General features: G+C 34.8%; 1 protein-coding gene across 2 annotated transcripts in view; it reads left to right on the top strand.

The window, feature by feature from the left end:
- EDIL3 (EGF like repeats and discoidin domains 3) overlaps positions 1–26,922 on the top strand; it is a 422,774-nt gene that overhangs the window by 133,918 nt on the left and 261,934 nt on the right. Inside the window, exon 3 of one of the 2 annotated variants that reach the window (XM_047877267.1) lies at positions 15,690–15,719. The exons of the other annotated variant lie outside the window; for it this stretch is intronic. Within the exon in view, the coding sequence (XP_047733223.1) occupies positions 15,690–15,719 (30 nt within the window). The remainder of the gene's footprint in view (positions 1–15,689; positions 15,720–26,922) is intronic. 2 annotated transcript variants of the gene reach the window in all.

The raw sequence follows: 26,922 nt of genomic DNA, 5'->3' as shown, positions 1-26,922 counted from the left end.
CTACATGTTTCTATAGCCATATACAGCCTTGTAAAGAATGATAGCAATTTAACTTGACTCCTGTTATACAACTATGCACATGCATGTTTATGTGTATACATATAGATGCATAAAACTTATACTATCCATAGATAGTTCATATTCTTTAGTGATCACTTTTGTGGTTTTTTTTTCACTTAGGATGTAATATCTTTCCATTTCTTTAAAAATTATTCCCTGACATTGTACAAAATATCTGGTTAACATACCATCATTTACCATCATTTATTCAACCAGCCTGTATTTTTTGATGTTTAAGCTGTATGCAAATTGGCTCTATTATAAACATTGGCTCTATTGATAAACCGTCTTAAATTTTGTGAACATTCACCATTGTCTCCTTAGACTAAATTCTTAGTTAAGGAGACTAACTTAACTAAGTTAGTTAGTTAAGGAGACTAACTTGGTTCGGAGGAGTTATTTAAGAAAAATTTTAATATTGTAAGATTGTGTAGGAAAGGCTAAACGCTTTATCATGATGGATTTATAATGAAAAGAAAACTTAGTGGGCTTATATCTACTTAATCATAATAATGAAGATTTGGGATCATTTGATTTGTAGAGGAAAGTAGAGGAGAAAATATAAGATATAAGTTATATTTACATATATAAAATATAAGAGGAGAAAAATATACTTGGAGAACAAAGAGATTATCTCATCAAATATAGTTTTAAAATAACATATAAAGACTGCATTCCCTTTCATTTTCCACTTTAACAATTATTATGTAAGGCTACCAATTATTTTAAAAGGAACCACTATAAACACATCTTAATATCCAATTTGGTTGACAAAAGCTATGAGGAAAGAGCTGTTCTCTAAAATTCAGACCAGTAAGAGAGGGTATAGGCACAAAAGTCTTAAATAATGGCTCTAGAGCTTGTAGAGTACAGAGCTAACTTAAGATAACAGGATTAGAAAAAGCCAAACAGGGTTAGATAAAGGTAGGAAGTGGGGAAATGATTAATATTACTCTAATGGAAACAAAAAGTCTATTGGCTGAATGGTAGAGTGTTTGCTCTCATCTGCCCTCTTACCATTAGCTGAAGATAGAAGGAAGAGTAAGAAATGAAGCATTAAATATTCATTGCAAAGAAGTGTCTCGATAGGTTGAAATTTATTTCTTAGAACTACTAGAAATCCTGTAGTATTTAATACTGGTAAATTAGATAAGCTAACTACTCCTAAATCTTACTGAGGCCTACTGTGTGCTAAAATCATGATATTTGTTGTGAGGGATTACTAGAGTAAAGCATAGTGGTTACTAGAAGAAATAGAAGGCATGAAATCTTTTCTTAAGGAGCTTCAAGTAGATGTCATTGTTTGTGAAGATTTATTTGGCCACAGTCCCTGAAGCCATAGGAATGTTGGGTGACACTTGAAGGTAACTTTGTACTTTAAGGCAGTTGGTCTAAATCAAAGTATTCATGTGGAGGCAGATTCTATAATGCATATTATTTAAAATACAGTGACAACACATAATTTTTAAATGAGTCATATAATGAGTGAGAATTTGGGCAGAATCCTTTTCAGAATATATTAAATTTTTCCTTTTAAAGTATAAAACTCACCAAATTATGATTTAAAATGGAAAACAATCAATATTTATTGTTCTCTTTATTTTATTTTAATCAAGGTTTGGGAAATAAAATAGGGAGGACACAATTTTGTTTCTATCTCAGCAAAAGATAGAGCAAGTCTTAGGATATTTTCTTAAGAACTAACCCTTGGAAAAGACAGCAAATTTCAAATAAGAATTGGCAACTTCTTTTCAGGGCATGTTGTAAATCTCCATAATGTCTTTATCTGGTAAGATTTTAATTGAGAAATCAGAAGCCAAGTGCTTTATCCAAATCATAGAGAGCAATTGGGTATAGGACTTATTACTGTTACTCACTGACGTAGTAGCCACAAACATTTTCAACAAGATAGACGTCAGTTGTGTCATTTAAGCTCTCTTTCAATCAAAGGCTTTGGCTGCCCCAGGAAATGGATAAATCAAGGTGCATCATAGAACATGCTCTGACCTTTAAGGTCAGCATCTATTAATTATTCAATTATGGAAGTCAAGCTATATTATTCTTCACAATGATGTCCTGACCCCAAACTTCTGTGCTAAGGCTCACCTCCCAACCAGGCATGCTAGCTATTAGGCCATCACATCATGAACATTGAAGGGGGTGGGCAGATAGTCTTTTTATGCAGTTTACCAATCACCATAATGCCAAGGACATTTTTTTTCTTCATCCTCTTCCTTTTAATAATGTCTTTTATTTTTAGAATACTCTATTCATTAAAATGCTAATATACATATTATTCTTGTTATAACCTTGAAATAAACAGTTGAGCTAATACCATTCTCAGTGTTAAATAGGAAAGTGATAATGTGATAAATGTAATGACTCTACCAAGGTCATAGATTTCTCCTCAACGGCAGGCAGAACAGGTGTTAAACCTGAAGTTTTGTCCCATGGACTCTCCACAGTCCTCTACATTCAAATTAAACTGTGCCTGTTATACATATGGGGATGGATGCTTTGAACAATGAGAGAAACTGGAGATGTAATAATAATAACAATAACAACAACAACAACAATAATAGTACCTTTACTTACAGTGTTTGTCACATGCTGAGCATGCTTCCTTGGAATGTTGTAGGAACACATTCTTTAAAGGATTGCATCATGCTACAGTGGTTAAAAACTGAATTCAGTCCTGGCTTTTCTATTTACTATCTCTGTTACTTTGGGCAAGTTGCTTAACCTCTCGATACCTTAGTTTCTTATCTGTAAAATTGGGGTAATAATAGGACGAACTTCGAAGGGGTTTTGTTCAAATTATATGAGTTAATATATGGAAGGGTCTTGGAACAGTGCCTAGCTTATAAGAAGAGGTATACGAGGAGTTATAAAATAAATAAATATATATATAGACATTTCAGAAGCTATATGCAGAAATCAGACTTCTAAGTTCCTGAATATTCTTCCATCATTTTAGTCATTAATAACATTATTTAAATGTCCAATAAATCCTGATCTATTATTTTTATGTCAGGATTTTTTTTCTGCTTGTGCTTGAATATGCAAACTGGTGGCAATTTACCTGTCAGCTTTTAATTTTTCAAAAATTTCTTTCCTTCAAGATATAATTTGACAAATCACCTCACTTGGAATGGGAAAAAGAGAACCCGATGTTTTATTATTTGAAAATTATGAGTAATGTAAGTAATGCTTGCATAATTAGGAATCAGCCTTTTAGGACTATAGCTTTCCTTATGCTCACAGCAAATAACTTATGAATTGATTTTTCTTTATAAGAGTACAAAATAGGAATCTGTAAGGACATAATAAATACCAAGATGAAATTTATGGTACCATATTAATATTAGGTTCTTAGATGTGATAGATCAACAGTAAGCTCTTTGTGGCTTTGCATAAAGATTGAATCACAGAGTAGAAAAAACCACTAGTATCTTTCATTTAACAAATATAATTGAGCATCTTTTAAAAGCTCTTCCTGACCTCCCGAGGCTAATCTCCCCTTTGTCTGTGACCCCTAAAGAACTTACTCTCGAGATACTTATGTTTGGGAAAGGATTATAAAACACACACACCAGTAGCTATTACATAATGCAGTAAATAATCATCATAAGATGAGGACGAAGTGCAATAGATATCAAGAGAAGGAAAGGTTACTTTGAGTCCCAGGGATCAGATTTGACAGCTAAAATAGCTTTTACAATGGGCTGGTATGGGGCGCCTGGGTGGCGCAGTTGGTTAAGCATCCGACTTCAGCCAGCTCACGATCTCGCGGTCCGTGAGTTTGAGCCCCGTGTCGGGCTCTGGGCTGGTGGCTCAGAGCCTGGAGCCTGTTTCTGATTCTGTATCTCCCTCTCTCTCTGCCCCTCCCCCGTTCATGCTCTGTCTCTCTCTGTCCCAAAAATAAATAAATGTTGAAAAAAAAATTTTTTAAATAAAAAAATAAAATGGGCTGGTATGGAAGTGTAGTTCATTAGCAATGTTATTAGATGAGGACATTTTAAGCAAAATGCAAGATGATAAACACAAAGATGAGAAACTTGAGAACATTTTGGAAGAATTAGAATTAGTTGTTGCCCAGATTATTTGGTGATTTTAGGGATGTTTGGGAGCCAGACCAAGAAGGCCGTTCGGACCTATATTATTATGTAGGACCTCTAGACATCCTCTCAAACTATTCTCATTATATAGTTTTCAAAGTTATTAACAAAATTATGCCAGGAATATGATTCTATGGTCTCTTTTGATAATATATTATTGAAACATACAAGAAGTATATATATATATATATATATATATATATATATATATACACACACACACACACACACACACACACACACACACACCCCAACACAAAACACTTTACTTAACAGTATTTAAGGTAATTTTTACCTACTACCTCAGGCTTTTCTTTTATGGATTAAATTGTACTACTTTTTACTATTACATTTTATTCTACCTCCAAGGTCTTTTTTTTTTTTCATTTCATTAATTATTGTGATTGTTTTCAGTTAGACTGGGTCTGATATATAGTTGATTTGGAAAATGCTGAGTGTAGCTTATTTACTGAAATTAGTGCTAATTTCTAACCTAGAATTTATCACCAGAAATTAATTGCTGGAGGAAACACTATAAAGGTCTAAAGACAGTTTCCAGAAGAGTACTTCTGTGACTATAAATGTCAGCTGATATGTGAGCAACCACAGTGAGAAACCACAAAATATTTATATTCATCTGGATGGATACCTAGTGCCAGATACTAAGGAAACTATTTCAATAAAGACAAGTGTTTGGTTTTCTTGGCTGTGGACTTAATCAACTATATATGAAATACATGCAAATGAGATTCTTTGCTAGAAAGAAATAAGAGATTGGAAGAATACCTTTAAGTCTAATTCAAAATTTTGTAATTTTTTTCCTATTGCTAAAATACATTTAACATTGATGCTAAGCCAGTCATATTCTCCCTTGACCCCTTCCTGAAATATGACTCCCTTTATTTTATGTCTTCCTGCCCCCTGCCTTTTTTTTTTTTCCTGCCCAGTCTTTCTCTCACACAGGAAGAAGATAAGATTAGTAGTCCCTAGTATTCTGGTAATTGGTATAAGGTGGGGCTGAAAGAAGAAGGGACAGGAAATTAATTCTTTACTCTTTTAGTAGCTAATACAATGTTGTGTTATTAGTTGTAACATAGCAGCCTAAAGAAGGCAGGTAATAAGGCCATTGTATTTTGTCCTAGTCAGATGTCATCTGGAGATCTAATTCTTGTTGCTGTATTTCAAAATACCTTGACAAATCTGAATTTATCAGAAGAAGGTTAAAAAAAATGATGACCATGGTGTAGGCCATGATATATGAAATTAAGTAGCGACGTTTATCTCAGTTAAGAAGAGAATTATGGGGGATATGATAGCTGTCTTCAGATATTTGAATGGCTGTTATGTCAGAGAAAGTGCCACATTATTCCATTGTTTCCCAGAGGCTAGCTCTGGGAGAGCGATGTGACATATTTCTTTGTGAGGTTATAAATTCCCTGCCACTGGAAGTTTTGAAGGAATAGTTAGATTTTTAGTTGGCAGCTTTGACTAAGTGACTTTTTAGTTTGGTTTGGATGTAAAATTTTGTTTTTTCAAAGTTGCATATATTTTGTCTGCTGAATAGCCTATCTCCTTGGCTGTTTTTGGTTTTTTTTTTTTTCCATTTGGTAGAGTAAAAATTAATAGTATGCATTCACAACTTGAAAATAACCTCAAAGATAGGAAGAGTGGGGCTTGGGCCCTCCCTAAATAGCCCTGTACCTTTATTCAATTTCCTTTTCTTAAAGTTAGACCTGTCGACTTTTTTTCTCAGTTGAGTTATTTAAAGACATTTCAATTAAGGAAAAATTTGGCCTAGGGAGACCAGTTTTGCAGATAGGGAAATCACATTGTCAATGTCATTTGATTAATGCCTGAATGCGATATGCTGACCCTTTTTCTTTAAAGAAGGTCCTAATGATTCTGAAAAGAAAGCATTTAATTTTACCTTCTTTTGTAACAGGCAAGAGGAAACACAGTCCTCTTAAGCAGTCATTAACTGACTACAGAATGTCAGTGGCACATAGGTTAGTTGAGTTCTATATAGCCAAGCCGAAGCCGTGCTTTATCTCTTAAAGTTAGTGTCCTTGGGATGAGTTCACACTACATGAAAACAATAATTCCCCTAGGCCAAAGAGAAACATAAATCTGCCAGAGATATCTGAGCTCTCTTCAAATTAGACCTGCCCACTGTTCCCCCGCCTTCATCTTTTGATATCTTTTCAAAAGATATTTTAATTAAGCCAAGTATGTGGAACTATATTTTGAGAACTCATTTCAAAGCCATCATAAAATTTCTGAATTCCTCTTTGTAATATAGGCAGTGAAAAAGGAATGATATTTTGTTAAAAGGTTTCACAAATTTCTAAAGTGGTAAAATGTCATTTTTGAAATAGATGTAACATATTAAATATTTTCTTGTGCACACACAAAGGCAAATCGTATGCCAGGATTTTGTAACATAATAAAGTAGTTTTCTGTCTTCAAATGGCCACCATTTATTTTTCTGAAAACATTGAGGTTTTATATTACTTAATATAAGACTATAATACTCAACGTTCAACCCTAAGGCTGAATCTGTCCAAGCACAGAGCTCAGCCATTTCTTTGTCTCTCTGCCTTGTACTACTTTGACAAGGGACACTGAAAGATCTACGTGGTCATCATTAATGGTAACTCTATTGTGAGAGTAACTCTCACAGGAAGAAGGCACAAATATCTGGGGCCTTCTGTGGCTCTGTCAATTAAGCCTCCAACTTCACCTCAGGTCATGACCTCACAGTCTGAGTTCTAGCCCCACGTCAGGCTCTGTGCTGATAGCTTAGAGCCTGGAGCCTGCTTCACATTCTGTGCCTCCCTCTTCCTGCCCCTCCCCACCCACACTCTGTCTCTCTTTCCCAAAAAAATAAACATTAACAATTTAAAAAAAGGCACAAATATCATATTATCCAATATATTTAAGAAGCATGTCACTGTAGATAGGGTGATGGCATAAAAAAGGATTATTTAAAAGCCTTATTTATAAAAAGTGAGTATTTTATATTGTGCATAGTATTATGAGCTCCTATTTATTTAATGAAATGTGGTCATTTATTTTGTTTCATGTTTCTATCACTATTCAAATGGAGTCTGATTATTCATTGCAATATTATTTGTGAGAGAGATACCCCTTAATCCATTGAAATATCATTCAGTAGAGTTAAATAAATTATGATATATCCTTAAAGTAAAACATTATTAAATACTGTCTATAGTCACTGAATATATTGACATAGAAAACTACGTGCAAATACTAGTGTAAAAAGCAAGTTGTAGAACAGCACGTGTTGTATAATCCTCTTTTTATTTATATTATAAATAAATATATGTATTCATATGTATATGAATTTTGCTTAAAAATTCAGTTTATGGTGAGTTTTTAATTGGTAATTTAGATGATTTAATAAATATACTTCTAATTCCTAATTCAAACCTTAACCCATTTGGACAAGGTTTTTTTTGTTTGTTTTGTTCTGTTTTGTTTTTTTGCCAACCCCCTAATCAGAAAATCTCTTCTGACATTAACATTTTATGTGCAATGATTCTGTGGTTTCCTTAAGTGGATGCTGTCCCTAAGATTTGTGTCAATATTGCTGGTCTATCCGGGACCTTTTAGTTTTTTGTTCTTTTGGTTTTAACAGATTTGCTTTTTGGATTAGCGCATTTGTCCAGACTTATGGAAATGACTTGAGGTTGAAGTGAGCAGTTTCCCACACATAAATAAAGCAGAAATCCATAGAACATGAGCCTGATGGTTTCAGCTTCTTTCTGTCAGTTGCTGTGAAGCAAAATAGTATGGGTGCTGTGACCATCTGAATGTCACATATGATGTGCAGGTAACCTTCACTGCATGGCTTTCCTAGTCACATTACAGAGCATTCTCATTGCAGAATTATTTTCTCTCTCCTATATTAAACTTTCAAAAACGTTATGAATTAATTTTATTGGAAGTTGATAAATCTGAGCAATCATATACATATTAACTGCTAATCTACTTGATCCCTTTCAAGTTTCTTCTTTCCATTTATCCATGAATTTTCTTAGGATACCTTAGATTTAATTACCAACCCTTACTTTACGTGACTCAGAATACTGTAAAAACAGCTGTTATATTCACTTACTGGACTTAAGTTTCTCATCTCTAAACTTAGATAGCTTTCCAAAAATATTTACTCAGTACCAATTATGTGCACTATACAAAATTAAAACATAACTGTTGGCCTAAAAGAAGTGTAGTAGATAATGTCCAGCTTGCGAACAAGACTGTAAAATATTGCCATTTTGTTTCAAGCCAGCTTTAGGTTATAGTTTAAAAGTCAGTGAAGCGTGAAAGGGGACAACTACACAGATATGGAGACTAAAGTAAATACTAAAGAATTAAGATGGTGAGATGTGAATTGAGTCTACAGGGATGAGATGAATTTGGTTAGGGAGGGAGGACAAATGGAATAAACAAAGGATATTTGAGGACAATTGAATAGATACAGGAGATAGTGAATTATATTCCTTTGTAATGTCGAATCACCTAAAGATCTTTAGTACTTCCTTTAAGTAGGACCATGTATCCTAATTATGTCCCCAATGTCTCTTTAGTACACATTGGGAGATGAGTCATATTACTTCCCAGTTTCCCAATACTCTGGTTTAGTTTTATAAATTGTGTATTTTTTTAACTCAGTGGTAAAAAAATGAAACTAAAGCTTCCATTCATTTTTTTATTATTTTTCCCATTTGTACCTCTTTCTAAAATGAGAAAATTGCAAATGCACTGCTAATTGCTATTAACATGATACACTGTATAAGTAGCTTGTGAAACCCATGTGAGCTATATTACTACTAAACATAGAAAGTGCATTTCGTGATGCTATTTTAATGAATCTATTTAATTAATAAGCTGTAGTTTGATGCTTTTTTGAGTTAGTTTAAAATCACACATTTGTTTTTTCATGAGATGATCAGATGGTCATTACAGTAACCATTGTCTTTTTAATTATTATTCTTTTTCTCTCCTGCCCCGAGAAAGTAAATCTGATTTATATAACTATATATAGCTATATAAGTTAGTATATATAGATCTATATAACTAAAACACAAATGAAGATGTAAGGCTTTCTCTTTGGTAAGTCTAGTAATGCAGCTTAATGAAACATCTGAATTTTATTGAGCAACATAGAGGAGTATATTAAATATTTATCCATGTTTTCTTTCTTTTGACAAATATTTCTTGAACTTACAACATTGTAGACACTATTTGAAAACTACAGTTTAATGGTAAGCAAAACAGTCACATCCCTGACCTCATGAAACTCCTAGTCTAATGGAAGAGACTAATAAACATATAAATATATACTTACATACTAACTGCATGTATACATACTTCTATGTACTCTATATTATTAACTATACTCAATAGATGCCGTTCTCCAAATTTAACATCGAAATCAAATTGCACGTGAAAGACTGATAGAATAGAGAAGACTTTGTAATTCTCTGGACACTTTCAATGCAAACACAAACACATTGTCTGTTGTTTCTCATTGTGACTGAAATATTCTGCAGTTCTGAGAGTGTAGAAACAACCAAATCATTTGCTGTCTGAAGTTTTTGGCCAGGAGAGAATAACATTCCTCTTCGTATTTTCACACAAAAGTTGATAATGGCAACCTGTAAGTCCTGAGGCGTGTTCTCATTGGGCCATAGGCAAAAAAATAAATTTAAAAAAATAATAAATAAATAAATAAATAAAATAGTAATAATAAATAAAGAATAAAAGAAAAAACATAGAAACCAAAACCTATCTCTGAAAACATCTCTGAATACTTCCAGAAACAACTCTACAACCTATTTAAATGATTGAGTTCATAGATTTGAAATGATAATTACTCTTCTTTGCATTAATAATCACGCATACACACACACATTCACATTTATAGCATTAAACATCTGAGCAAGCATGAATAATCATACATAAATATAGTTGTTATTTTTACATCAGTGCAGTTGAATAGAATCTAAAACATTGTCAGAGTGTAAGAATATATATTTCTTATTTCTTTGATTATGGAAATAATGAATTACAGTGATAATTGCAAGCTTGAAGAACATATTTGTACATAATTAATGAGATTTATAATATAGCAAACAAAATGATCCATAAATCAATATGAATTAAGTAATATCCATATACAAAATAGATTATAATATGCTAAGAATTGTATTTTATTTCTTTCATAATGGGCTATTTGTATTTGAGGGTTGAGCCACACTGAGTATAGAATTGTTTCTGGGGGCACCTGGGTGGCTCAGTTGGTTAAGTATCTAATTCTTGGTTTCGGCTCAGGTCATGATTTCGTCGTTTGTGAGATCAAGCCCCACATTAAACTCTGTGCTGATGGTGTAGAGACTGCTTGGAACTCTTCCCTCCCTTGCTGCGCATCTCTCATGCTTGCTCACCCTCTCTCAAAATAAAAAAAAAAGAAAAAAAAGAAATTTATTAAATTAATTAATTAATTAAATTTAAAAAAGAATTATTTTTGAATGGATGGAAATTCCATGCTATAAAAGTTTACTTAAAACACCCAAAGATAAGGGACGCCTGGGTGGCTCAGTCAGTTAAGCGTCCTACTTTGGCTTAAGCCATGATCTCTTGGTCTGTGAGTTCAAGCCCTGCCTCGGGCTCTGTGCTGACAGCTCAGAGCCTGGAGCCTGCTTCAGATTCTTCATCTCCCTCTCTCTCTGCTCCTCCCCTGCTCCCACTCTGTCTCTCTAAATTAATTAATTAATTAATTAATGACACTCAAGGATAAGGCCAACAAAAAACAGGAGATATAAGAATGTTGATACCGGGGCGCCTGGGTGGCGCAGTCGGTTAAGCGTCCGACTTCAGCCAGGTCACGATCTCGCGGTCCGTGAGTTCGAGCCCCGCGTCAGGCTCTGGGCTGATGGCTCGGAGCCTGGAGCCTGTTTCCGATTCTGTGTCTCCCTCTCTCTCTGCCCCTCCCCCGTTCATGCTCTGTCTCTCTCTGTCCCAAAAATAAATAAACGTTGAAAAAAAAAATTTAAAAAAAAAAAAAAAAAGAATGTTGATACCATGTAGAGAGACTAAAGCCTATCCAGTGAAGAAGTATGTGTGTTTTGATATCATATGTGTATCAGGGTAATACACAGCCTGTCGGGTTTGGGTAGTTATTGTCCTTGACATTGGGTCCTGTGGAACAAAGGAGAAAAGGAGGGAAGAAGGGAGGAAAGAAGGAAGTACACAGGTTGCCTTCTTCTCCTAAGTACTAATCCAGTTCATGAGCATGTACACTGCCAAACCATCCTGAAAAAAAAACAGAGACCAACTTCAAAATTAGAGTAGGTTTATCATATCAAAACATGGGGTGGTGAGCTCTGTGGAACCATTTGGTGCTGAGAGCCCAGCTGCCCTCTGAAAGCACCGCCCAAGACTGTATGTACTTTCCCTCTCACTGCCTCAGAGGTAGTTAATTCCTTATCTCTTCTAATGTATTTTAAATGGGAACAACAGAACAGGTTACAGTTGTGCAGAATGCCACTTAGTTGCAAATAGAGAGAACTCAACTAAAACTAGATAAACAATAAATTAGAAGTATTTTTCCTCAGAACTGCAAGTCCAGATTTGGGTAAGGATATGATTTAGTGCCTGAACCATATCATCAGTAAATTTCATTCTATTTTTCCATTCTGCCTTTGAGCAGGATTGGCTTCTTTATAAGGCTGACTCCCATTATGGTTGCAAAATGTCTGCCTGCTTACTTTTGGGGCCATAGATTTCCTGTCTGTATCTAAAGGAAAGAGGGAGAGAGGGTTATTTCCAGATGCTTTCCCAGAAGATTGAGGAAGCCTCCCTTCCAAGAGCCTCACCTCACCCAAACACATACAAACTTGACCTTACACATCATTATCCCCAAATGGGTCATATACTTACCTAGGCGAATAATGGTGGCCAGGAAAATGGAAAAGGTTTACTTAGTTATGACATACAAACTTCCCCTCTAAATCCACAGGAGAAGTCCTCTTCCCCCAAAGAATTGATGTAGATACCCAAATAAATCTGAAGATGATACAAGAGAAAGAGCATTGAAAGCTGATGAAACAACCCTAGTACACATTGCAAAGGGTTTCCTATAAGCCTGCTAATTTACTGCTTCAGTTCCGACAACTGAACCCATGGCTCTTTCCTACTGCAGCAAACTTTGATGGGTAGAGCCATCATTTCAACATTTAGTGTTTATAGTAGTCACCTGCTGCACTTTTTAAAAATGCAGAAACTTGAGGGGCGCCTGGTTGGCTCAGTCGGTTAAGGGTCTGACTGGCTCAGGTCATGATCTTGTGGTTAGTAGTGAGTTTGAGCCTCGCGTCATGCTCTATACTGACAGCTCAGAGCCTGGAGCCTGCTTCACATTCTGTGTCTCCCTCTCTCTGCCCCTCCCCCACTCACGCTCTGTCTCTCTGTCTCTCTCTCTCTCTCTCTGTCTCTCTCAAAAATAAATAAACATTAAAGAAATACATTTTAAAAATGCAGAAACCTGAACTAACACCCAAATTCAAATTCAGTAGATCTGGAACATTTTAAGGAACACCCAAGGTGATCCTTTTATGGGCAATGAGAAGATCACACAGCTAAGTTCTCTACATCAGATACATATTTTTAGTGTCTCTTTTTTCCACTGTCACCATAATTTTCGTACATCCTTCTGCATTGTGCCAGGCAGAGCAATACAGAGTTACTTGTTTACTTTTGTTTTGCTTGGTGCATGTGTTTTTAATTTCCAGGGTTAAAGGAATTGCATGTGACAAAGACATATGTATTTTTTTGATTTGCTGATTTCATGAATTCTAAGAAGCAAATAGGACAAGTGAAAAATAACTTGGGTAGCATGACATTATCTTCTGTGGTAATCATTTCATCTGAATCTCACTAATTAAGCCACTAATGTCCACTTTGAGAATTATTTGTACTTTTGGAGCTCTAGCTGCCTCCCATTACTAGTTCACCATGTTTTGTCTGGATGCCTACACACAAAACATCTTTGCCAGAGAGAACTATGACAGTGAATTGATACTAATACTAACCCTTTTGTATGCACCTGTGTGTGTGTGTATGTGTGTGTTTTAATATAGTAGAAGTGTTGGTTAGTGACATCTTTATATTATGAGGAACCACTGTTATGGAGATATTGCATAGAAATAGAATTCAAGGCAGACTTGTGTATCTGCTGACTCTAACATGGTTAATCTGTTACAAAGATGTTTTTAGGTATTACAAGCTTACGTGGAGCTTAGTGCACTGCTTAGCCCAGAGGCTTTGGTTTTAAGACATTCTAATTGCCATGTCTTCTATAAATTTGGAATTGTCTTTGCTTCAGTGCTGGCTAGTTCTTTCCTAAAATGTCTTGCTTATCCATCTATAATGGAGGGATAAAATCTTAGCATTTCTAATCTCTCTTCCTTAGGCATCACATGCTTAGGATATTTTAACTGCATGCTTGGGATCTCACCTCCTGCATCTATCCCTGGGTTGTAAGAGACACAAAGAAGTTTCCCAGTCCCTTCATCCAGCTTTTTTCTCCCTTATACTTCTTTCTGAGTAAGATTATCAGATATGTAGCCAGTCTTCATTCCATGACCCTTTTCCCCCTTTTCCCTCTCTCTCTTAGTGGATACTCAATCAACACCTTGGGAGACAGGCATAGTGGACAGAGTTTGGTTTGAAAGCCACACTGATATGACCTCAAATTCAAATTGACCTTAGACTAATTGCTCAGTCACTCTGAACCTCTGGATCTTCATCTATCAAATATGAGTCATTTTCATGTCATCATAGCTTTATAGAGTTCACACACATAAAGTGGCCAGCCTTGAGTGCTTTTAGTTCCCCACTTTGAATCTCCAGACTTATACCAACAATGACCATATAAGTCAGCACTTCTACAAGACTTTATGGTATTTTCCTAAAAGGGAATTCCTGGAAGCCACTGACAGTTTTCCTCTTTGAACATGTTATGTTAGATTTTGGACATAATAAAGCAACAAACGGCTTTTTAAATATTTACGTTCTCCACCCCATGCATGCCAACTCGGTTTGCTCTCTCTGTTCCTTTATGTGCCAAGGAGACAAGCCAAACAGTGAGAGGAAAATACTGTCAGGACACAAAGTAACCTTGTCTAAGGTGTACTCTGTGCAGATGGAAACTTAACGGAAAAGAGTGGAAACTGCTCCCTGGTTACACAGTGATACCTTGATTAACGAATCACCTGGGAACAAAGCTCCTTTATAAGCAATTCAGTAGAGTAAATTTTTATGTTAAAACTTCATGAATCAATTGAAATAGCACTGGCTGGTGTCATATAATTCAACGGTAATATTCAGAGTGAACTGAACTTGTGCACAGAGCAGAAATACCTCCTAACAGTGTGTCTGTTGGTGTGACGGTGAAGGGGTGGATTCTAGGCAAACTTGTGAAACAGTTGCAGATAAACTCTTGTTTTCACTCTTGCAACCACTGTGCTCCATCCTCCACATACGTGTAGTAGTAGGTTCTTACCCTTGGAGTCTGCTCTTAAAAATTCCTCCCTTTTAAAACAGGAATCAGAATGATTCACACTTTGAGTTATGGTTCATGTTACCTTATATCAGTGTGATTTAGCGATGTCTCAAACCTGGCCACGAGGTGGTACCATTGAAAGAGGTTCTGACTTCATTGGTTTGAGGCGGGGCCCAGAGTTTGACTTTCTAATATAGATTCGCGGTTGTGAGCCACTGCTTTAGCATAAAACTGTATTTTCATACTCTGGCCCCTCCTTTTATAATATCCATGTTTATCCTTGTCTGGGCTGTAGAACACGTGTGTCAAACCACACAGGGTCACCCTTCACAATGCCGGTTCTTGTGTGTGAATCACTGCTTCTGAATTTTGAAGCATGTGGTACCTGTGAGTTCAGTGTGTTTGTATGTAACCCCTATCTTATTTATAACTTCTACTTCATGGAGCAAAATTGTAATGCATTTTAATTTCTCTTTGCTAATAGAAAATTCCCACAAAGTGGTGATGGTGGGATATTCATGTTATTTTCAATTTATATTTTCAAATAATATTATTTATGATAATTATAATTTCCAATCAAACTAAATAAAGTCAGTCTTATTTGCAGAAAGGAAGGGAAAGCAAGTTCAGACAACTGAGTGGTCTTTTCTAATAAATATGTATCTTAGGAGATAAAAGTGTATAAATGTTCCTTTAATGTAAACGCTCATTAACTTGTCATTATCCAGTTATCTCATGACAGATTTCTAATGTATTCACAAAATTACAAATCAGGAGCTTGTAGTCTTTGTTTGAAAATGCAAAGTATATTTATGTTCAATTTCAATCTCTCTCTCTCTCTCTCTCTCTCTCTCTCTCTCTCTCTCTCCCCAACCTCACCCCACCCCACCCTCTCCCTGTCCTCGACTTTTTTCCTCTTATCATAGCATCAGATGAAGAAGAGCCAACGTCAGCAGGTAAAGTTCCTTTTGTTGCTAAGATTATTTCTATGTAATTTAATGCTGTTAACAATAGTCCCTTCACCCTTTGAAGTGTATTTTTTCTCAGATTTCAACCAGGAAACTAGCACAGTTTTATTTATTGACGTTTTTTTAGTTTCTTGGACCCATTATACCACCCCAGATTAAATGATGTTAGTTATAAGCTTTAAATTCAAAGAAAAAGAATTGAAAATGAACTGTCACAGATGGAAACATAATGTAAAATATCATATCAACATTAAAGAATAAGGAAAATGGAGGGCACCTGGGTGGTTCAGTTGGTTGAGCGCCCGACTTCAGCTCAGGTCATGATCTCATGGTTCCTGAGTCCAAGCCCCATATTGGGCTCACTGCTGTGAGCCTGTCAGCATAGAGCACCCTCAAGATCCCCTGTCCCCCTCTCTTTGCCCCTCTCCCACTTGTGCTTTCCCAAAAATAAATACTAAATAAAAAAGAATAAGGAAAATGAGAAAATAAAAATATTAAGAAAAATGTCAAAAAATAATAAAATGAGGAGAAAAACTAAAATGATAAAATGCAGAAAAATAATAAAATGAGAATAAAAAAAGAGGAAAATGATAAAAAAGTACTTTCAGAAATATGATCTTTCCTGATAGAATAGTGCATTATCAAATATATAACTGGCACTGAACATGTTATTCATTTAAGTTTAAGGGTAAAAACCACATTGTTGCCTCAAACACTCACTTTATTTAAAACCAAATTTTTACAGTTATAAATTAATGATACTGAAATCTGGCATCATAACTCTGCTGGTCATCCAGTTAATCAGTATTAATCAAGCACAGGCTCAGGTTTGAAGTAGTTACTCCTTCATAGTAACTTCTATGTAACTATAGTACTTCAGAGTAACTACTGTGAAGAATACTAATGGTAGAGAAGGCATTGTGTTTCCAACTTGGTTCCAGGACAATGGGATGGATCAAAGAGAAACACCAGGAGCCTAAAGACCAGGCACATTTGTAGGGATAAAGTAGGCAGCACAGCTCTTGTGATTAGCAATAAATAAAAGGCCCAGGCTAGCCAATCAGCAGTATCAGGAAAAAGGAGTCAATGTCCTGAGATGCAGGGGTTAGAGACTGGTCAGAAGAGGAAAACCAGACTGCCGCACTAGATTCCTTCTTAGGCAAGTAACTGAGGAAAGCAGTTGGGCCTGAGAGACAAGAGCAGAAAACGGTCACTGAAACCAATGGACAAAAGGCAACTTAGTTTTATAGGAAGGTGGCGGGGGAGCTAGCCCAATTATTGGAACTTAGGTACAAGGTAGGGCCATTTTGATTCATAGACAGAATTTATTTCAACTAGTATGAGACTTCCTGATTTCTACCTTCCTCCAAAAGTGGCTGGGTGGGCATTTTTACCTTTAAGAGTAAAATCAGAAGATCAAAAATTCAATGGAAGGAAATGGAATAGACATCTAACAAATACCTTTGATAAACCCCGAGGATACTGTATTGTATGATACTCTTTATGATTATACTTCTCGTAAGAATGGGGGCGCCTGGGTGGCTCAGTCGGTTAAGTGGCCGACTTCGGCTCAGGTCATGATCTCACAGTCCGTGAGTTCGAGCCCCACGTCGGGCTCTGTGCTGACAGCTCAGAGACTGGAGCCTGTTTCAGATTCTGTGTCTCCCTCTCTCTGACCCTCCCCTGTTCATGCTCTGTTTCTCTCTGTCTCAAAAATAAATAAATAAACGTTAAAAAAAATTAAAAAAAAAAGAATGGAATCACAAAATTAGATAAACTCTCAGTTATTCCATTTTCATATGATCATTCGTTTTCAGTCTGATTTGGATAAGAACTCCCTATCATTGTCTCCCAGTCTGGTCAGTATTGCGTAGCCTCTTTTTAGGAGCAACCTAATCACATGACTCAATAGCAGACTCATCTGTTGATATGACTCCTCTGCTGATATGAGTCTTTTTCCTAGTTTCTGACTTCTTTTTGCCCTACTTGAGGCATTAGTGTTTACAGGGTTGCCCAGAGACTGTGTTTGTCAGCGTTAGTTTTCTCTTTGTATAAGTCCTCACTAGCATCTATGCTTTCCTAGCCCACCCTAATTCCTCTTCCTTACTTCCCACACCTTGCTCTTTTTCCTGCCAAACAATTTTGGTGCCATTGCAAAAAGAATTATTAATTTTGTATGATGAAGATTAATTTTAGCCTAATGTAAATGATATTTAAGTATAATAGAACTATTTCTTGGTGTAATTTCATTATTCTAAAGTTATTTTGATAATTTACCTACTAAGAAGGTCTTTTGGTAATTGCAACTGAATGTTTTTTCTCCAAATATTTATTTTAGAGTGATATGAACATCATAGAGTTTAAATTATGGTTTAAAAATATTTTTGTCTTCAGATATGAGCAGATGTTTTTCTAGTGATTTTAACACAGACTTTTAGAATAGAACAAATGTACTCTTAAGGAATATTTTAACCAAATAATTTCACATACAGGTTACACTGAAAAAAATTTGTTGTTTAGGAAAGCAGGCACTCCTATATAAAAACTGCCAGCGGGAATTAAATGTTTTCCTTTTAATTTTATCGATGTATATAATAAAAAGAGTATTATTATATAGTTGTATTAAAACTTTTGACAAAGTATTTATTATGAGATTTCTAAAAACTTGATTTTATTAGGAAAATGGGAAGTGGATTATGATTATTTTAGTCCTTTTTGGTACCATTTACCACAAGTTTTTTCAGCCGTTCTTTTTCTTTTTTTTTTTTTTTATTTTTTTTTTCAACGTTTATTTATTTTTGGGACAGAGAGAGACAGAGCATGAATGGGGGAGGGTCAGAGAGAGAGGGAGACACAGAATCAGAAACTGGCTCCAGGCTCTGAGCCATCAGCCCAGAGCCTGACGCGGGGCTCGAACTCCCGGACCGGGAGATCGTGACCTGGCTGAAGTCGGACGCTTAACCGACTGCGCCACCCAGGCGCCCCAGTTTTTCTTAAATGAATATTTATTATCTGTTTATGTGCCTTTTTCAGTAGTATTTATCAAAATATATCTTTTGTTTAAAACTGTTAGTCAGAATACATTTATTTCATATATGGTTAATAATTTTCTCTACTCTTATCTTCTTCTGTTAACAGAATTTATCTAGAATAATCTTTCCTAACCTCAGACTCATTTTATGGTCCTTTATTTTATATTTCTTTCCTGGTATTTCTTCATACTGCTTAAATTATCAATGAAATGCTATCTTTTATGTGGTCCCAAATTTTACCTGAATTAAACTTTTATATGTTCCCACATGCTATTTTTGATATCTTAATCCGACTCATATTCTTCTTTCAAATCAGATTCACAGCATAATTGGATAGTAACTCTTTCAAATACATTCTTTAATTTCTTTAAATTAAATAATTTTAATGTTTTTGTTAGGAGATCTGCTACTCCTCAAAATTCAGTAGGAGAAGAAATAATAAAGTAAGTGGGGATGTTGCAGGTTCCTATTAGTTATGAATGTGTGAATTATTAATTAAGAATAATTCTTATTTTAAGAAAATCTATACATGATCTATCAGTGTAGGTCCCTAGAAGATACTACTACTGAATGATACTATGTATTAAATGGTTGTTGGGGCGCCTGGGTGATTCATTCCATTGAGTGTCCAACTTTGACTCAGGCCATGATCTCAGTTCGTGAGTTTAAGCCCTGAATCGGACTCTGTGCTGACAGATCAGAGCCTGCAGGGAGCCTGCTTCGGATTCTGTGTCTCCCTCTCTCTCTCTGCCCTTCCACTGCTCACATTCTGTCTCTCTCAAAAATAAATAAACATTAAAAAAATGCCTGTAATGTCTGGAAACTGTATAACAAATCTAAGTTATTTTTACCCCACAGGTATACACAATTGTATTAATTATAATTCCATAATGTGACAAATTCTCATTGTTCAGAACTGTTTCTAAAGAGAATAATAGGTTTCTATCTTGAATAACGTACAGTATGAAAAAATCAGAAAGATAGATAATATAACTCAGAAAATGAATGAGATATTAGATAGTATTTTACTTATATTATAATGCTACAAAATGATAGAGGCTTTTCTCTTTACAATAGAGCCTATTTGAGCCTATATTCCCATATCATTCTGTTTATAATATTTTTATTCTTTATGCTGTTTCCAGTTATTTTTTTCAAATATCCCTAATTTCTCTTATTGGAACTTCTAAACTGCCACACACACAAAAAAGCAAGCGCTTAAAATAACTACTTTTTTGTGTGTTATTTTGTGGAGGGGGTGCATATTCCATCACATCTGCATTTCTCCTTATGGGGATATGTCCTGCTATTGAATATAGAGCGTCTGCTTGCTAATCGTTCAGCTCCGAGTGTTCTGATGGGGTGTGTTAGTCTAGAGGAGCATGTATGGTAGCATCTGAGTTACTAGGGCAGCCTCACTGACACCTGTTTCAGGAACTATTGAAAGCTTTTATTTATCTTCGTTGAATCTTATGTTCAGATATTTAAACATCTTATTTCAATGAGTATAAAGAAATTTATGAACTATACAAATAAAAATTTCTTCAAACTAGGTTGTATGCCAAGATCTAATTACAAACTAGTGAGATACATATTTTTAGAGTGGCCACACAGATTCTGTACCTTCAACGGAGTCACCTTTACAGGTGACACATGCAAGCCAATTATGTTGCTATTGCCCAGATAGTTTTTGGAAGCTCTTTTGAAATTTCCTTCAGAATCCTCTCATGACATTGTAACATAAATTATTTCTTTATAGTCTCAGAAGTGTGATACTATACTCGTCAGACTTTGGCCTGATAAATGTGCATTCAAAAACAATGTTGGGGCGCCTGGGTGGCTCAGTCAGTTGGGTCATGACTTCGGCTCAGGTCATGATCTCACAGTTCCTGAGTTCCAGCCCCAAGTGCGTCGGGCTGTGTGCTGACAGATCAGAGCCTGGAACCTGCTTCGGATTCCGTGTCTCCTTCTATCTCTGCCCCTCCCCCACTTGTGCTCTGTCTCTCTCTGTCTCTCTCTGTCTCTCAAAAAATAAATAAATGTAAAGAAAAATTAAAAAAAAACAATTATTCACAAATATTAAGAATGTGTGTGTGTGTATCTGTGCAAGTGAAATACAGATCAGTTTATAACTTTGAAATGAAGTCAGTTTGCAACTTTTGAAAGGTGATACATAATATTTGGATTAAATTTCATAAAATAACCCTCTTTAATAAAGTTAAGTCAGTGGCCATTTCCCACTCTGTTGCACAAATCCAATATTCATTTATCTTTTCTTTAAATTTCATAATCAGGAGAGGCTTTATAAACTGATTATACCAATACATTTGTCTGTGTCCTTTAAAATATTAAGACATCTACATTAGAAAATTGACTGCTACAAATGAGCTTATCTATATAAAATTTAATTTATTAACTATAAGGTGTGTAAAATCAAGCTCATTCTCACATAAATTTCCTCATTCCTCTTAATTTATCTTGTCTTACTAGCTGTTATTTTAGCTCTCTACAAATACCATTTATTCTTCAAATTGATGGAGTAATTACAAGAATAACAGGGCCACAAATAAAAAACATTATTGAATGGGATCAAAATCAGTGAAAAAATGACACAGTGGAAATCTTGTAGCTATACAGTAGATCAGAAGCTAAAATTAAAACCACAACTTACTGTTTTTGTTCCTGTCACCTCAGAAACAGAGCTTAATTCTTTTTCTTCTCTTGCCTAAGGAGAGATTTTTAATTGCTTTGTCACTTTTTTGTAACATTAAAGAAGGGGACTAGGTTTGTGCTTATATAAAAGTAGCTCTTAATACTGAACTAACTCATAATGACAAAAATTATAATTAGAAAATATGGAATTTTCCATGAATGTAAAAGATAAAGTCTTTTTATCAGTCAGCTGTGTTAAACACTAAACTACAAAAGCCACACTGTTCTTTACACATTTGTAAAGTTAAAATTTCATCATTTACTTAAATGAAAAACTCCATTTGTGGCCTATTAATATCTGATCCCACTTGGTAGTGATGATAAACATTGCTTCCTGGATACAGTAGTTTATAATAAACTTATTGTGATCTCTGTGATGCCCATCAGAGATGAAGAGTGTAGTGATGGGGCACGCCAGAGCATCATCATTTCCACTGGTTCCTTCTAAATATTTTAATATGTTTAATCTTTCTTTTTTAAAGTTTATTTATTTATTTGAAAGGTGGGGGTGAGGGGCAGAGAGAGAGGGAGAGAGAGAATCCCAAGCAGGCTCTGTGCTGTCAGTGCAGAGTCCGATGCGGGCCTCGATCTCACAAACTGTGAGATCATGACCTGAGCCGAACTAAGAGTCAGACGCTTAACTAACGGAGCCACCCAGGTGCCCCAGTATGTTTACTCTTTCAAAACATCAGTTTGGTCACTGAGGAAGTACACCCGAGAACACTAATTATCTACATACATAATAGAACACTGCCTAGCAGTGTAAGGATTTATAACTATGGTTTTATATATACAAATATGTATTTATGATTTGATACACAAACCATATATATATGCTTATATAGATAAGCCATGTGTATGTGTATATCTTTGTAGCTAAGCACAATACACAAGTGGTAACATTTTTCTCTAACTTTTGAAATATTCAGCTTTGGCCCTATGAAAGCTTTCCTGCTGTGTATGGTGAATTTTGTGATTTTTCTTAACTATGCTATAGATTTCTTTTAGATATCTTTCCTGTTTTCTTATGAAACATAATTCTGCATGGCCGACTATGCTCAATTATTCTACAACTCATACATTTTGAAAAGGAGTAATATCTTACCATATTATTCTCTAATGAACAAGAGTTGCTTTTGCATTCTGATCTTAGCACTTTATTTCCTTGGGGTCTGAAATAGAGCTTCACATTCTCTTTTTTGTTCGCCTTATATTTGTTACAAATTTTCTCCTTTTTTTATATGGACATATTTTCTCTCTAGTGCCTGGAGCAACTATACTAATTATTTTATCAAGTATATTCTTATTCATAAAGATATGCTAAGCAGGCTTAAATATTAAAAACATATATAAAAACCAAAAAGTTTATTGCTATGATCTCTAAAAACCAGAAGTCTTTACTTGCAGATTTTTAGTGGAATAAGGAATAAATTATTACTTCTAAAGATTTAGCTTTATCCAGTTTACTGAGGCATTAATGAAAAGACCAAATAAAGCTGCCTTTTTTTTTTTTTAGTGAGACAAAACTTTCTTATTGATAGATGTGTGATAGTGATATTGAACTGGGAGGAAAAATTAGTTGTTATTTAATTCTCTGTTTTATGTAGATAGTATTTTTTTCTTGTTTTCACGAAGATAAACTTCACTGTAGTATAAGATCATCATACCAGTAGAGAATTTGGGAGATTTTTTATTCCATATCTTTTTCTTTAGACAAGTTTAAGAAGTAAGTTATCAAAAAGGCAAAATAATATATTTGTAAATCTGTGAATATAGATACAGTGACATAATTTATCATCTTTCCCCTAAAAATACAAATCTTGACTTGAAATAAAGTTAAAATATTGTCAAGAAATATGTAACAAAAATTCCTCATAGTATAACTTGAAGATGTAATTTCTTCAATAGTATATGTTAATATCTAGCAATGCATGCATTCTAAAAACAGTTACTGTGTGACATGCTTTTGGTACATTCAATTCAATGTCACTTGAATAATATGAGATTTTATTAGCTCCCACAGAATTAATAATGAGTAGCCCAATGATGTCACTAAAAATCTGAGTTTTGTTTTTCTTTCCCCATCTTTTTGTTTTGTCTTCTGTGGTATAAAATTTATCTTCATTTTCATACCGGTTTCCCTTGGGGTGGTGATAGGTCTGCCAAAAGCCACTGTGGCTGTATGTATCTTTATCCATGGTCCAGAGAAGACAAAGAAAACAAAAGTCCTGAGATCCACCCTGGGGCACCTGGGTGGCCCACTTGGTTTAAGCATCTGACTCTTAATCTCAGCATAGGTCTTGATCTTAGGGTCATGAGTTCAAGCTCCACCTTGGGCTCTACGCTGGGCTGGATACCTACTTAAAAAAAAAAAAAAAAGACTGCTGAGATCCACTGTAATTGGACAGGCTTAGATCTCTTCTGCCATCCCTAAAACAACCAGCCAATCAAACCCTTCCCTTGGAGCATAAGGTTGATTTCTGCTTTCTGTTAGGATCAGGAGCTGAGGGGCAGATACATGAATAATAATCATGGTACTGTTTTGGAAGAGAAAGGTGGAAATACATACTAGGTTAATGATCAGGAAAGCCAATAAGTAACCATTGTAATACCTCTTTGTCATTTTAAACTACTTGCTTAGTTTTTCTTTTTACATTTTGGTATGTTTTTCAGGTTATTGTATAAAAACTCTTAGGAGAACTGCAAGCCCAATTGTTGAGAAATACACTTAGTACACATCTCAGTCATACTAAAGTCTGTATTCATATTTGCACTGTTATACATCATGACTTTTAAAATCTCAACCTCACTGTATACTTTATTTTTCTCTCATGTGCTTAAAAATGTATGCTTACCAAAACTGTGTATATCTATTATCTGTTTTGAACTTTCTATTTTGCTTTAATGATCTGTTTCTATAGAAACACCTAAGTTTACTCAGCTCTAGTTCTTACATGCTACTGACATAATCTTCCTCTCTCACATTTCAAAAAATGACAGTATATTAAATTTCATTGTCCCGAAAATTTCTAAGAGTATTAGATACTGTCATTACTTAGCTTAACCCAGGATGATATTATCTTATTATAGATAAACATTTTTATCATGAACTTATAGTCAAAACATAATAATTTTATATTTAGAATATTAGAAAATGGCCATTCAAATTTAGTCAACTTTTTAAGCTTGGTGAAAAAAAAATGTGACTTAATCTTTGCATGCATGTTGCTACAGCTTCAAACATTCAACTTTTTGTAACTCACTTCCATCATAATGTTGCAGAATAACTCCAGTGGTATAAATAAATTTTTTATTTAGTGTTTGTAGATATTTCATATTATTTCAATTAATAAGGTAGATTTTGTGCTATCAACGTTTAGGATTCTGGGAGAAAAACCAAAACTGAAACCCAAGTTAATATTAAACTCAAATACTGAAAAAAGCATCAAATTTTAAAAAATGGTAATAGAGGCATTCAGTTGGAAATGGAGAGTGTATCAGTCAGGATTCTCCAGAGAAGTATAACTGTGTGTGTGTGTGTGTGTGTGTGTGTGTGCACGCGCGCGCGTGTGCGCGTGTGTGTAAATACATAAAATATATGATTTAAAGAGATTTATATTAAGGAATTGAGGCCAATTCAGCTGGAAACTCAGGCACAATTTTTATGTTACATTCTTGAGGCAAAGTTTTATTCAAGGAAACTTCAAGTTTTGCTCTTAAGACCTTCAACTGATTGGATGAAGCCCATCCACATTATGGAGGCTAATCTATAAAATCAACTGATTGTAGACAGATACAAAATATCTTCCCAGCAACGTCTAGACTACTATGTGGTCAAGCAACTGGACTCCATAGTTGAGCCAAGTTGACATATAAAGTATAACCATCACAGAGAGCAAGTGAAAATTATGTCAATGTAAAATATTTTAATTCTCAATAAATCTATTTCAGGAGAAACAGATAAAGCATAATTTCTAATGTTTAATAATGTGCTCGTTGCTCTGCTAGCTGTATAGACTTAAACTTTGAGTTTCTTTAATTTTTAATCCTCCCTACATTGGATGTATTTATCTTTAAGGCCATCTCCATTTTCTGGGCCATTTTTTTTTTCCGTCTCAAGTTTCACCTCAAAATTTCATACAAATAAAACACTGAGAAATATTAATTTAAAATTCCAGGGTTTTGTTCATTCAAGGAAGGCATTAAACTTTCTGGTTCATGGGTAAGATAAAGTCCTCCATGGACTTGCGGGCCTAAACCTGTGATTTTATCTTCAGATGAATAGCCATCCCCTGCTTATAAAGTATTTTCGTTTTATAGCTTTAATTTTCATCATCTGTAAAATGGGATAATAATAGTGCCACCTTATAAGTTTGCTGTAAGGATCAAACATAATGATACACTAAAGCACTTCCCACTTGATGCCCATCCTACAACATGACAGGGAATCTAAATGTTTTTGCTTTCATTATCATAAGGGTTGTTTGCCTTATTATTATTATTATTGTTGTTGTTTTGATTATGATTATTTGTCAGGCAATTTTTGGCGTGTTCTATGCACAGTATTTTATTTAATTTTCACAATAAAGGAATACAGCTTAAAGATAAAATACATCTATATCTCTATATCTATCTGTCAATGGATTGATCCATCTATATTTCTACTTAAAGAGGAGGACACTCAATTTTAAAGCATGAAGAAATATGCCCAAAGTTATATAATAAACAAGTAACAGAAGCAAGATTCAAATTCAAGTTTCCCTAAGACAACTTGTGCTTATTCTACTTCAGCAAACTCTGCCTTTTTATTCACTTATAAGTAGTTTTAAATAACATATATTTCTTTCAGTTGTGAAAGTAATACATAGCTATTCAAATTTTATGCATATATTATAAAACGGAACCTAATAGCGTGCAAAATATTACCTATTATTTTAAATGATGGTCTGATTAGTATAGTAATTCATGGACCTTGTGGACATTTTTTTAAAAGAATAAAATAGGAAATGAAAATCTGAGTGCCTCTATCCATATTCAATATTTGCATTTTAAAGATATTCTGCTTTAATCTAGCAGTTCTTACAGTCTTCTTCATCCCAATGGCTGGGGATAGAAATTGCATATAATTTGTATCCTTCTACATTACCTCCCGGGATACATTTTCTAAGACCACCACGCTGTCCTTTCTTTTCTGTAAAACCAACACAAATCCTGGGCACAGTCTACAATAGACAGGGCTGTGCACTCACAGATCCACCATCTGATGGCTTCTCCCGCAGGTATCTGCCTGACTGCCTCATCACATCTTTCCTGTCTTGATCCAAAGATATCTTCTCAGGGAGGCCTTCTCTTTGTCTCTAAAAAGGTTACTCCTTCTCCACTTTGTCAGATCTCCTAGTATGTAGCTCCTACATATACAGCTTCTTTATTGTCTATCCAGGCTGAAT

This window comes from Prionailurus viverrinus, chromosome A1 (assembly GCF_022837055.1).
Source record: "Prionailurus viverrinus isolate Anna chromosome A1, UM_Priviv_1.0, whole genome shotgun sequence".
In the NCBI taxonomy this organism is placed as follows: Eukaryota; Metazoa; Chordata; class Mammalia; order Carnivora; family Felidae; genus Prionailurus; species Prionailurus viverrinus.
This window is presented reverse-complemented; position numbering and strand designations above follow the sequence as displayed.